This window comes from Neophocaena asiaeorientalis, unplaced genomic scaffold (genome assembly GCF_003031525.2).
Source record: "Neophocaena asiaeorientalis asiaeorientalis breed wild unplaced genomic scaffold, Neophocaena_asiaeorientalis_V1.1 scaffold43, whole genome shotgun sequence".
In the NCBI taxonomy this organism is placed as follows: Eukaryota; Metazoa; Chordata; class Mammalia; order Artiodactyla; family Phocoenidae; genus Neophocaena; species Neophocaena asiaeorientalis.
Window position 1 is genome coordinate 7,171,778 of NW_020173674.1, and position 10,941 is coordinate 7,182,718.

Consider the following 10,941-nt stretch of genomic DNA (forward strand, 5'->3'; position numbering starts at 1 on the left):
AGAGGTGCAGACGATACCATCTGTGACTAATAAATAGGGAGTCTGTAATCCTCTCCGGATTGCCTATTCCGCTTAGACCACCTCTCCCATCTGTCGCTAGAACCGTGAGCACGAACCCCAGTTGGGTGGTGGGACTACTGTTCCCGGCACCGCGCGGAGCGCGCTGCGCGGGCAAGGGAAAGCGGCACTTGGTACGATCCATTCCCCGCCCCGCCCCGCCGGAAGTGAGGTGTCTCACTCCCGAAGTTCCGGCTCGCAGTGGGTGGGGAGTGTTGTTAATCGGAGTCGCCTCCGCAGTCGCGGGGTTTGAGCGGGCTCGCGGCGCTGGGCACCTGGTGAGTGGGCCGGGGCCGGGGTCGGGCCCGGGTTGGGGTTGGAGTCGGGACCTGGATCTTTCCCCTTCAGGTCTCCGGGGTCGGCGCGCCCCCTCAGCCCCGTCGCCCGCTTTCGGCCTGTCATCTGGCCGTAGACAGGCTCCCGCGCGGCCGCTCTCAGAGCCTCGGCCCCGTCTGCGACGCTCGCAGCTCCTGGCGTTTACAGGTGTGCGACCGTGGAGGCGACCCGGGTCCCTCTCCGTCCCGCCCCTGCATCCTGACGGTCGGCCGTTTCTCCGGTGCCCCGAGTTGACACTGCCCCGGGGGTTGGGGAGCGCCAGGGTTCCAACCTGACGTACCCCGCCCGCTCCCGCGGGGCGCGCGTCGGAGCTGCCCACCCTGGCGGAGCTGTCACCGGCGCTGTCGCCTGCCCGGCTGCGCCCCCCAGCGCCTTGGCTTCTCCCGGTCCAGGCCGCACGTTCCCGCTGCGGGAGATTTCTGCTTTTGCATCCCACTCCATCACCGTCACTTTAGGGACACTGGGAGCAGTTCCCTCCTCCTCCGACTTTGCTGCCTTTCCTCATTCTTCCCTGGAGGCGGCGGTCTGGCAGGCGGCGTGGAAAGAGCCCTAGATCTGAAACAAGACTAACCCAGGCTGCTGGCCTTGCGTCAGTGTGATCACTTAACCCCTTTGAGTCTCAGTCTTCTAATTTGTAAAATGGGGGAGTATATGCTGTTCTTGATGCGATGATGGTGAGGACGAAGTGAGGTTTCCTTTTCTTCCTCCTGTTTGTTAGCACTGCGTCTCAGGCACTGTGCTAGGTGTGCCCAGTATTGAGCATCACACAGTCCTTTCCCCCTGCAGGTCCCTAGGCCAGGGCAATGTTCCGCACCGCCGTGATGATGGCGGCCAGCCTGGCGCTGACCGGGGCCGTGGTGGCTCACGCCTACTACCTCAAGCACCAGTTCTACCCCACCGTGGTGTACTTGACCAAGTCAAGCCCCAGCATGGCAGTGAGTTCAGGGCTCAGGGAGGGAGGAACTCCCTGGGAGGGAAGGAGGAGTCTGTTTGAGAGAGGGGTGGGGCTAAAGGTCAGGTAAGCGGGGGACAAGTGAAGTAGCTGCCGGGCCTAACTTTGAACAAATTGTGATGGGGATGTGGAGAGGCTCCTGAGTGATGAGCCCCGGACAGAGCAAAGCAGAAAGCGACCTCAAACCATAGCCTCTCCTCACTCCTAGGTCCTGTACATCCAGGCCTTCGTCCTTGTCTTCCTCTTGGGCAAGGTGATGGGCAAGGTGTTCTTCGGACAGCTGAGGGCGGCAGAGATGGAGGTGAGATGTTCATGGCTCCAAAGGTGAGGGGCAGGGAGCTGGGCAAGCAGAATGTCTGAGTTCCACATCATTCCTTGCCCAACCTGCAGCATCTTCTGGAACGTTCCTGGTACGCTGTCACTGAGACTTGTCTGGCCTTCACTGTTTTTCGGGATGACTTTAGCCCCCGCTTTGTGGCACTCTTCACTCTCCTTCTCTTCCTCAAGTGCTTTCACTGGCTGGCTGAGGACCGTGTGGACTTTGTGAGTTGGGTCGGGGGGTTCTCTGGAGCAGACAGAGGGCTGGCTTGTGGAGTGATGGCTGGGTTGGGGACATGGGGTGAGCCCCAGCCTTCCTGACGGGCCCCCTCTCTCCTCTGCCTCAGATGGAACGCAGCCCCAATATCTCCTGGCTCTTTCACTGCCGCATTGTCTGTGAGTGAGACCCATGGGAGCGGAGAGGAGGGAGCTGGAGGGAGAAGAGGCACCATGAAGGACTGGAACATGAAAAGTCACTAACCATGGACCTGTACCGTGCAGCACAGGCTGCCCTCGGCCCTCAGCTGTACAGGAAAGATAATTTAGGAAGTTAATTTGCATCATCTCTGCCTGTTCCACTCCAGGGCTTCTCAACTGCCTAGCCCCTTAGCTCTTTGCCTCCTCACCTGGAGCTTGGGCCACCCCTAGGCAGAACTGGAGTTCCCAGGGGGCTGGGTTCAGTGGAGTGTACCCACCTGACTAGATGGCTAGGGCCGTGGTGGGCTTGAGGGTGGGAGCTGTCTTAGAGCAGGAAGTGGCTGTCAGGCCCTGGGCTGACCCCACCAACCTCCCATTTGGGGGGTCCCCACAGCCCTTATGTTCCTCCTGGGTATCCTGGACTTCCTCTTCGTCAGCCATGCCTATCACAGCATCCTGACCCGTGGGGCCTCTGTGCAGCTGGTGTTTGGCTTTGAGGTAAAACTGGCTTGGGAGGTTGGGAGGACAAGCCCAAGGTGGCACTGTTGTGCCCTGACAAACCTTTATCGAGCACCTGCTCTGTGGCCAGCCCGTGTGGGCCACCAAGGAGCAGCCATCAGTCAGTCCCAGCCCCTGCCCTCTACGCACTCCTAGGAGAGCGGGGACGGCGCAGAAAGGCGCGTGTGGAGGAGGAGCCCTGACCTGGCGCTCAGGGAAGGCTTCCTGGAAGTTGATGCCAGAGGAGCTGGCTGTCGATGGACAGAAGGAATTAGCTTGATGGACAGCTGGGGAGGTGTGTCCCCAGCAGAGGAAGAACGTGTCCAGTGACAACAGTTCACGTCTGTTGAGTGCTTACTGTATGCCGGGCCCTGTGCTGAGCACTTGACCTGCATCTCTTTTAATCAGCAAAACAACGTTGTTATAAAGGAACAGTTAATTCTGTCATTTACAGACAAGCAAACTGAGGTTCAGAGAGGTCTACGAGTTGCTGAAAGTCACACTAGCTAGTGAGTGGAGAAGCTAGGAGGACCCCGGCTGTGTCCAAGCCTGTGCTTGTACCGTGGCCCTCCGCTGTGCACGGGCCTGGGGACAGCGGTTTGGCTGGAGCCCGGGGCCTGTGTTCATATGTCCACCCCCCACCCCCAGTATGCCATCCTGATGACTATGGTGCTCACCATCTTCATCAAGTACGTGCTGCACTCTGTGGACCTCCAGAGCGAGAATCCCTGGGACAATAAGGCCGTGTACATGCTCTACACGGAGCTGTTTACAGGTGAGACGGGCCTGGACCTCCCCTGACCTGCACCAGTGTCCCCAGCCCTGCCTCCCAGGCCCTGTGACCTGCCGCTCTCTGCACCCCTTGCCCCCAGGCTTTATCAAGGTTCTGCTGTACATGGCTTTCATGACCATCATGATCAAGGTGCACACTTTCCCTCTCTTTGCCATCCGGCCTATGTACCTGGCCATGAGGTGAGCCTAGCCCTGCCCTGCCCCAGCTCTGACCCCTCCCCTCCGTCTCCCTCCTTCTACTGAAACTGTCTTTTCAGGCAGTTCAAGAAAGCTGTGACAGATGCCATCATGTCTCGCCGAGCTATCCGCAACATGAACACACTGTAAGTGGGCGTGTCCTAGCTGCTCGCCCAGGCCGTGCCCCAGGTGCCCCTGCCTCCAGCTCTGGTCTTGACGTGTCCTTGGTCTGTCCTAACCAGGTATCCAGACGCCACCCCAGAGGAACTCCAGGCGATGGACAACGTCTGCATCATCTGCCGAGAAGAGATGGTGACTGGTGCCAAGAGACTGCCCTGCAACCACATTTTCCACACCAGGTGGAGATGCCCTGAGCAGCCTGCACATGAGGGAGCGGCTTTGGAAGGCAGACCCCGAGGCACCTGCTAACTGTTGCCTGGTCTTGACCCCCAGCTGCCTGCGCTCCTGGTTCCAGCGGCAGCAGACCTGCCCCACCTGCCGTATGGATGTCCTTCGGGCGTCGCTGCCGACCCAGTCACCACCGCCCCCTGCCCACTGGCCATCCAGCACACTGCTGGGTTCTCGCCCCAGACTGGGAGTGGGAAATGCGGAGGTGAATCAGAGTCGCTGCACTCGAAGCTCAGTCTGGGGCCGGGGGGCTGGTCACGGGAAGAGACGCAGATGATTGCGGTCATGTCTGATCCGTGCTGGGCTCAGAGAGGGCCTGTGGGAGCAGAGGACAGAGCCCCAACACCCAGTCCCTTGCCTGCGATTTGGCTCTATCTCAGTTTGGACCTTTTCTCACCACCCCGTCCTCTCTCTGCAGTCGCCCAGGGCCTCCTGCCTCCCTTCCCTCCAGGCATGTTCCCGCTGTGGCCCCCCATGGGCCCCTTTCCTCCTGTCCCACCTCCCCCCAGCTCTGGAGACGCTGTGGCCCCTCCGTCCACCAGTGCAGGTGAGTCTTTTGGGTAGCACGCCAGCCAGGGCGGTGGAAGGAAGGGAAGCAGAGGCCCCTCAGCACGGACTAACTTCCTGTTCTTACTCTTTCGCAGCCCTTTCTCGGCCCAGTGGAGCAGCCACAACCACAGCTGGTTCTGCTGCCTCTGCCCCAGCACCTGGCTCGGCCTCCACCCCTGACGCTGGCCCTGCCCCAGGCTTCCCCTTCCCTCCCCCGTGGATGGGCATGCCACTGCCTCCACCCTTTGGTGAGCTGGGCCGCTCTTGGGGTTGTTTTGGGAGGTGGGGGGGTGTCAGGCCCAGGCAGCCCAGGCTGAGCCTCTCTCTCTCTCTCCAGCCTTCCCCCCGATGCCTGTGCCTCCTGCCGGCTTTGCTGGGCTGACCCCAGAGGAGCTGCGGGCTCTGGAAGGCCACGAGCGGCAGCACCTGGAGGCCCGGCTACAGAGCCTGCGCAACATCCACACGCTGCTGGATGCCGCCATGCTGCAGATCAACCAGTACCTCACCGTGCTCGCCTCCCTCGGGTACGCCTACACGGGGGCCAGGGTGGGCAGCAGGGGTGTGGGGCTGCCGAGAGAAGGCCCCCAGCAGCCGTTCTGGGCCTTTTTCTCCCCTGCCACCCTGTGATATGTATCGATTCAGGCATTCTATCTATAGGCACACCCAAGGTGTCGGGGTTCTTGGTGCCTTTTTATCTTCCCACTGCAGAAGGCCTGTCTGGATCTAAGGAGGAGTGGTGTTTATTAGAGAGCTATCCTTGAATCTTGTCCTTGTATATAATTCCCAGTACTTTAATCACGTATACTCTCTTGACACAGGGTGACACTTTGACTGGGAATCACTGCCCCTGATCTGAGACAGCAAATACAAAGTCACTTGGAGCCAGCTTGGCCCGAATTCAAGTCCTGATCTTATTACTCACTTGCTCTGTGACCTTCATTACCTTATTTGAATAGAGTTCTAAGGCCTATTCGCAGGGGACATAGACCAAAGTGCTGGCACCCAGCAATGTCGGTACAGACTTGGAGTGGAGCTTGAGTCTGAGACCTGCGTGCTTTGTGTTGTTCAGTGCACTGTCTTAGTTGGTACTCTAGAAGGTGCCTGGCATCTCAGAGCGGCAACTCTGCAGTGTAACAGTGAACAAGGCCAACGGTCCCTGCCTGCAAGTGGTTTACAATCAATCTGTGGTATAGAATTCCAAGTATCATTCAACATGTGTTCAGTCGTGTCTGCGTCACTGGGGCTGCGAGGCACATCGGCGCTGGAGTGCACCCCACAAGGCTCACGGAGGGCAGAACCTCTCGAGTCGTGCCAGGATGCCAAGGCCCTCCTCTTGTCCCTTCTCTTCCTAGGCCCCCCCGGCCTGCCACCTCAGCCAACCCCACTGAGGAGACTGCCCCTACAGCTGTCACTGCTGCCTTCTCCACCAGCACCCCCAGCTCTGAGGCCACCACCCCATCCCTGGGAGCCTCCCCGCCAGCCCCTGAACCTGAAAAGCCTTCAGGTAGTTGCGGTCAGCCTACAGTGGGGTGGGGCAGGGGACTTCTCTGGGTTCCGCTTCTGGACCTCTCTGTCCCCAGCTCCTGAGTCAGCGGGCACCGAGGAGCTGCCTGAGGATGGGGAGCCTGACGCAGCAGAGCTCCGCCGCCGTCGCCTGCAGAAGTTGGAGTCCCCTGTTGCCCACTGACACTGCCCCAGTCCTGGCCCCTGCCCCCACTCTTGAGCAGTCCGCGCTGGAACACGTCCTGCCACCAAGTGGCAGCTCCCTCTCTATCTGCACCAGGGAGTAGTAACCCCCAGCTCTGAGACAGAGGAGGTGGCATCTGACCAAGTGGAAAGAGGCCTGAGGCCCCAGCTGACTCCAGCCCTTACAGTCCCGGGCAGCCATGGGGATCTTGGGTCAGTTCCAGCCTTCCTGTCCAACCCTTCAGCGCTGTGTTCTGCTGGGGCCACGAAGACAGAAAGGTGCAGTGTCTGAGAAGCCCTCTGACCCACCCAGTCCCTTTCTGGGAGAAGGGGAGCCCCTCCGAGCCCCCCTTGTGTGTGGAGTCACGCTGCAGTGCCGAACAGTATTAGTTCCCGTTCCCAAGTGTGGACTCAAGGGGCTGGAGGTAGGCCAGGAACTTGCTCCCGGGCCCAGCCACGAAGACTGGTACTGATGTCCTTTTCTTAACCGAACTCCCCAGGAGCCCTTTGTGGTGGTGGCTGTGCCCCTTGTGCCCTGTGGCATTTCCATGTCTTACTGGCAACCACACAGCTCAGGGAAAGGAGTGTCTGGGGTGGAGAAGCAGGCCGGCAGCACTGAAGGGCCCTGCTCTGCCCCTCCCCCCCAGGCCCTTTTCTCCCTGCAGTTTGTCTGAGGTGAGACTGTCCCTGGTCTCACCCAGCAGCCAGTGCAACCTCACTCTAGGCTGAGGGCTCTTGTGTCTGCTTCTGAACCACTGCAAGCCCCAGAACCTACAGAAGGCAACTTCTTAACTTACAGAATTTTTCTTGAGTTTAGAAGAATTGGAATTACTTCCTTGCTATTGTCTTTTGGCTTAAATTTTGTCTTTGAATTTGAATGCTTGACCCCAGGAAAGGGGAGCAGGAGTGCCAAGCTCCCTGTCTTTCCAGTTTAGAAAAGGCTCTGGGCCAGGTGGGGACGACAGGAGCCAAGGCGTTGCCTGCCCCTGTCTTTTGCCCCTCGGTGTTGTGTTACAGGAGTTGCTGGAGACAGTTTCAGATGATTATTTAATTTGTAAATATTGTACAAATTTTAATAGCTTAAATTGTATATACAGCCAAATAAAAACTTGCATTAATGACTGGTGGAACTGGTGTGATAGGATCAGTGTGCCATGCTCCTTTTTCTTAACTCAGGCCGTAGACTCGAGAGTGGCCTGGAATCTCCAGGAGTGAGGGTTTACTTACACAAGCCAACACTGTTCTTGGGCACAATGTTGAATATTAAGGTATTAGAAAGATATACCCATTTTACATATGAAGAAACTGAACCCCAGAAAGGTTAAGTACCCTGCCTTAGGTCAGAGCAAGTAGGGGAGCCAGGCTCTGAACCCTGTCTTAAGCCAGCTTGCTGCTGAGATGGGGTGGGAATTCTGGCTTTTGGCCCTTGTGACTCCCAAGGATGGGGCAGGTGTGAAGGTTCCTTGGCTGGGGTGGGATGGGATGGCAGGGACAAAAGGTCAGCATCTTCCTGCCTGCAAACCCCCTGTCCAGCCTTGATACTAGGTCAGCAACCTGGGAAGGATGGCCCTGTGCTGGGCTGCTAGGAGCTCTCAAGGAGCCCCTTGTGGGCAGACCAGCTAAAGCTAATCACTTAATTTGCTGGAGCTGGAAACCCAGTCAGACCCAACTCAATATGGAATGGAATAAAGGTGACTGGCCTTTTTGCCTCTCCATGGGTAAAAGGAATGAGCCGAGGGGCTGACGTGCACTACACTTGGAACTGAAGACCTCCAGGACCCACGTCTGAGTCGTGTTGTGTTCTCTGTAGCCTCTACCAAGTCAGGTATGACCTAGAGCAAGGGCTCAGGGATTTTTCTGCCGCAGTGAGGGTCTGCGGGCCAAGGAAGGAATGTGCCCAATGGGTCTGCCCTGTGCTACCCTCCTGTAAACCGGGCTGGGCTACTGCTTCCAACAGAGGGGCAGTCAACCAGCTCTACAGCTTGAATAGCTGAGTCCAAGGAGCTCCAATGAAGGGAAAGCAGGAACACGCCAAAGTGGGGGGGTGGAGGAATTAATGCTCCCCCCTAGCTTGGCTGTTCCTGGTGGGTCTCCAATATTAGACAGCCCTCCCCCCGTGCTGGCACCTATACAGAGTCCCATTTCCTCCTTTATGCAAACAAGGCCTGCTCCAAGGCCCTCAGCCCTGGTCTCTGTGCCCCTTTCCCCTAGCTGCCTCAACAGCCTCTCCCCTCCTCCTGAGATCCCCAGCACTCCAGTCGCAGGGGGACGCTGGTCATGCAGGCTGCTCAGCTGGGCTTCAGAAGCCCTTCTCCAGAAGCCAGGCTTTGAGCTGCTGATCAAAGTAGCCCTTGACCCGAAGGGTACCTGTCACCTCATTGACCTGGGTGATAGGTGTCTTCCCCAGCAGCGGGCTCAGAAAATCTTCCACATCCTTCTGCAGGGCCTGGGGGAAGATGATGAATCAGGCCTGGTAAGACCTTTCCCTCTAGAGGGTTCCCATCCCTTCAGCCCTGAAAGGTCAGAATCGGACCCTGACCCACCCACCCACTTACCCAAATGTCCCCCTCCACCTTCCGGATCACAGTCATCTGACGGTTTCCATGCGTGATGTCCTTGTAGACTGGGATGTTGTGCATACGAGAGCGTCGCACAAAGTAGGGCAGGTTGGGTGGGGGGTCTATGACAGAGAGGGACAGTGATAAGTCAAATGTTCCCAGACTTCATCTCACCTCAGCCAAGGCCTTTCTCCTCAGAGTGTGCAGGGGGTCAGTGAACCTAACAGCAAAGCCACCTCCAGACTTCAGATCAGGAGACCTGCTCTTTCCCTAAGTTTAGAGCCAGGAGCAGCTTGTTCACCCTGGTACCTCAAGGCCCAGCACAGACCTGGCACCAGAAGGTGCTCAAGAAGAAACGAGGTCAGGGCTATGCCTCCCGGGATCTTTGAGTCCCCCTCTGGAGCCAATCCTTGCCCTTCTCCACTGGGTAGGGGAGGCTAAAATCAATCTCTGGCACAAAAGGATGGGGGTTTATAAGAACTGAACACCTAACGCAGGCTGGGCTCTGCATGACACGCGTTATGTGCTGAGCAGATGATCTCTGTTTTACTGCAGCTGAGGTTGGGAGAAGCTAAGTGACTAACTCAACCATACTGGCAATAGACAGCAAAGCCACATTTGGACCCAGAACTGCCCACCTCCCAAGCTGTGTTCTCAATTATGGCCGGGGGTGGAGGTGGGGGTCCAAATTCTTGGGTCTTCTCTCTATGCTTCACTTTTCCTACATGGGAAGCCCTCACCCCAGTAGTGTGGATGGATGGGTACTAGCCAAACAGGTCTCCGATCCTGGGCCCTTTGTTGAACGTAAGACAGATGCTAGCTCTGAGAGATCTCAACACAAGTCCTGAACCCTCTGGGGAGTACAGAGCCTCAGCCAGGGCAGATAGATCTCTAAGGAGGGGGATGTTTCCCTGCAGCCTTCAAGCCATCCCCATCACCCAGCTCACCTCTGGGGGGCTGCCAGCCACTAGAAGTGGGATAATGTTCATGCTTTGGGGGCTTTGGGATGCTGGTGGGGGGTAACAGGCGCTCCACAAAACGGTATTCATCCACAGACTCCACGAAGCTGGGGTAATCAGGAGGCCCCTGGGTCTGGCTCTGAGGGGGGGAAAAAAAAAAATCTCTCCATCAGCCTACCCATCCCCCACGCCCCACCCACCACCCCAGAATAGGGAGAACTTCAGTTAAGTAGAAAAAGGAAACATGACAAGCAGAGAGAATAGTATAAATATAAAAGGCTGGAGGTAGGAAAGCACCAGACTTCAGTTTGCTAGAGTGCAGGGTACAAGTGGGTCTGAAAAAGAAGTTCAGGAACTCGGAAGGGCCTGCCTCTCTCAGGATTTTTGTGGGACTCAAATGAGAAGTGTGTGTATACATCTGAAAAGCTGGGTAACCGTAAGTGTGACCAATACGGCATTTTTCAGTATTTTAAAGTTTCCTGTGAAGATTCTACTGAAATATTCTAGTTCTGGGTTAGGCTCTTTCAGCAATCGTGAAAATTTCCCACTCACACTCATCCGATGTGACCCTCCCTCACCTGGAATATTTCGGCCTCATACGGACACCACCAGGCACTAAGTGCTTACAACTTAATTCGACAAGTCAGGTATTTTATTACCCCCCGGTGTACATCCAAGAAAGATTAAGACACTAGCAAACAATCTACCTAAGGTCACATTCCAGAGTCTGTCCTCCTATACTTCTCCCAACAGATACCCTGGACTCCTGATAGGCCCCAGGGTTACAATGAGAATGAGAAGATGAAGTGGCCTATATATCGTGAGTCCTAGGTTCTCAGAAGTGTCGCCAACGATCTGGGGCCAATTCCCACACTCCGGTACGGTTTCCCCTTCAAAACACTAGGCAGCGAGAGTCTATGTGCAGCACCTCCCAGTTCCAACTAACTCAAGTTGTCCTCCAATCATATTTCAAGCCCCACACTCCGAAACGCGCTCCAAGCCCTGCCACCTTCCCTGTCAATCTTTTATCTGAGCTCCAGAAAAGTGCCCCCTAGGTAGGCACGCGGTTTTTAGACTACAAGAAATACGGTGAGCCTCCACCCAGCCCTCTGCCCCCAGCTTCAGGGTCAGCGCTCTCACCAGTCGCCGCAGCCCGCAGCCCGGCGGGACACCGGTCCTCCAGCCTCGCTGCACAGTCCGAAACACGGTAGCTGCCATCTTGAACTCCCCCGTA

General features: G+C 57.0%; 2 protein-coding genes across 2 annotated transcripts; one reads left to right on the forward strand and one right to left on the reverse strand.

Moving 5' to 3' along the window:
* The first annotated feature begins 230 nt into the window (after positions 1 to 230).
* SYVN1 (synoviolin 1) lies at positions 231 to 7,312 on the forward strand. Its single transcript, XM_024748857.1, has 16 exons — positions 231 to 335; positions 1,180 to 1,328; positions 1,554 to 1,646; positions 1,736 to 1,888; positions 2,011 to 2,059; positions 2,475 to 2,578; positions 3,227 to 3,353; positions 3,451 to 3,550; positions 3,628 to 3,693; positions 3,790 to 3,906; positions 4,001 to 4,101; positions 4,281 to 4,502; positions 4,600 to 4,752; positions 4,842 to 5,028; positions 5,857 to 6,008; positions 6,085 to 7,312. The coding sequence occupies exons 2-16, from the start codon at positions 1,197 to 1,199 to the stop codon at positions 6,189 to 6,191; spliced, it is 1,863 nt and encodes a 620-aa protein (XP_024604625.1). The 5' UTR covers positions 231 to 335; positions 1,180 to 1,196; the 3' UTR covers positions 6,192 to 7,312.
* Positions 7,220 to 10,935, reverse strand: MRPL49 (mitochondrial ribosomal protein L49). Its single transcript, XM_024748856.1, has 4 exons — positions 10,848 to 10,935; positions 9,696 to 9,846; positions 8,746 to 8,870; positions 7,220 to 8,636 (listed from the first exon to the last, which is right to left on the reverse strand). Exons 1-4 carry the CDS (start codon positions 10,923 to 10,925, stop codon positions 8,490 to 8,492), a joined length of 501 nt encoding a protein of 166 aa, XP_024604624.1. The 5' UTR covers positions 10,926 to 10,935; the 3' UTR covers positions 7,220 to 8,489.
* Positions 10,936 to 10,941: the final 6 nt, after the last annotated feature.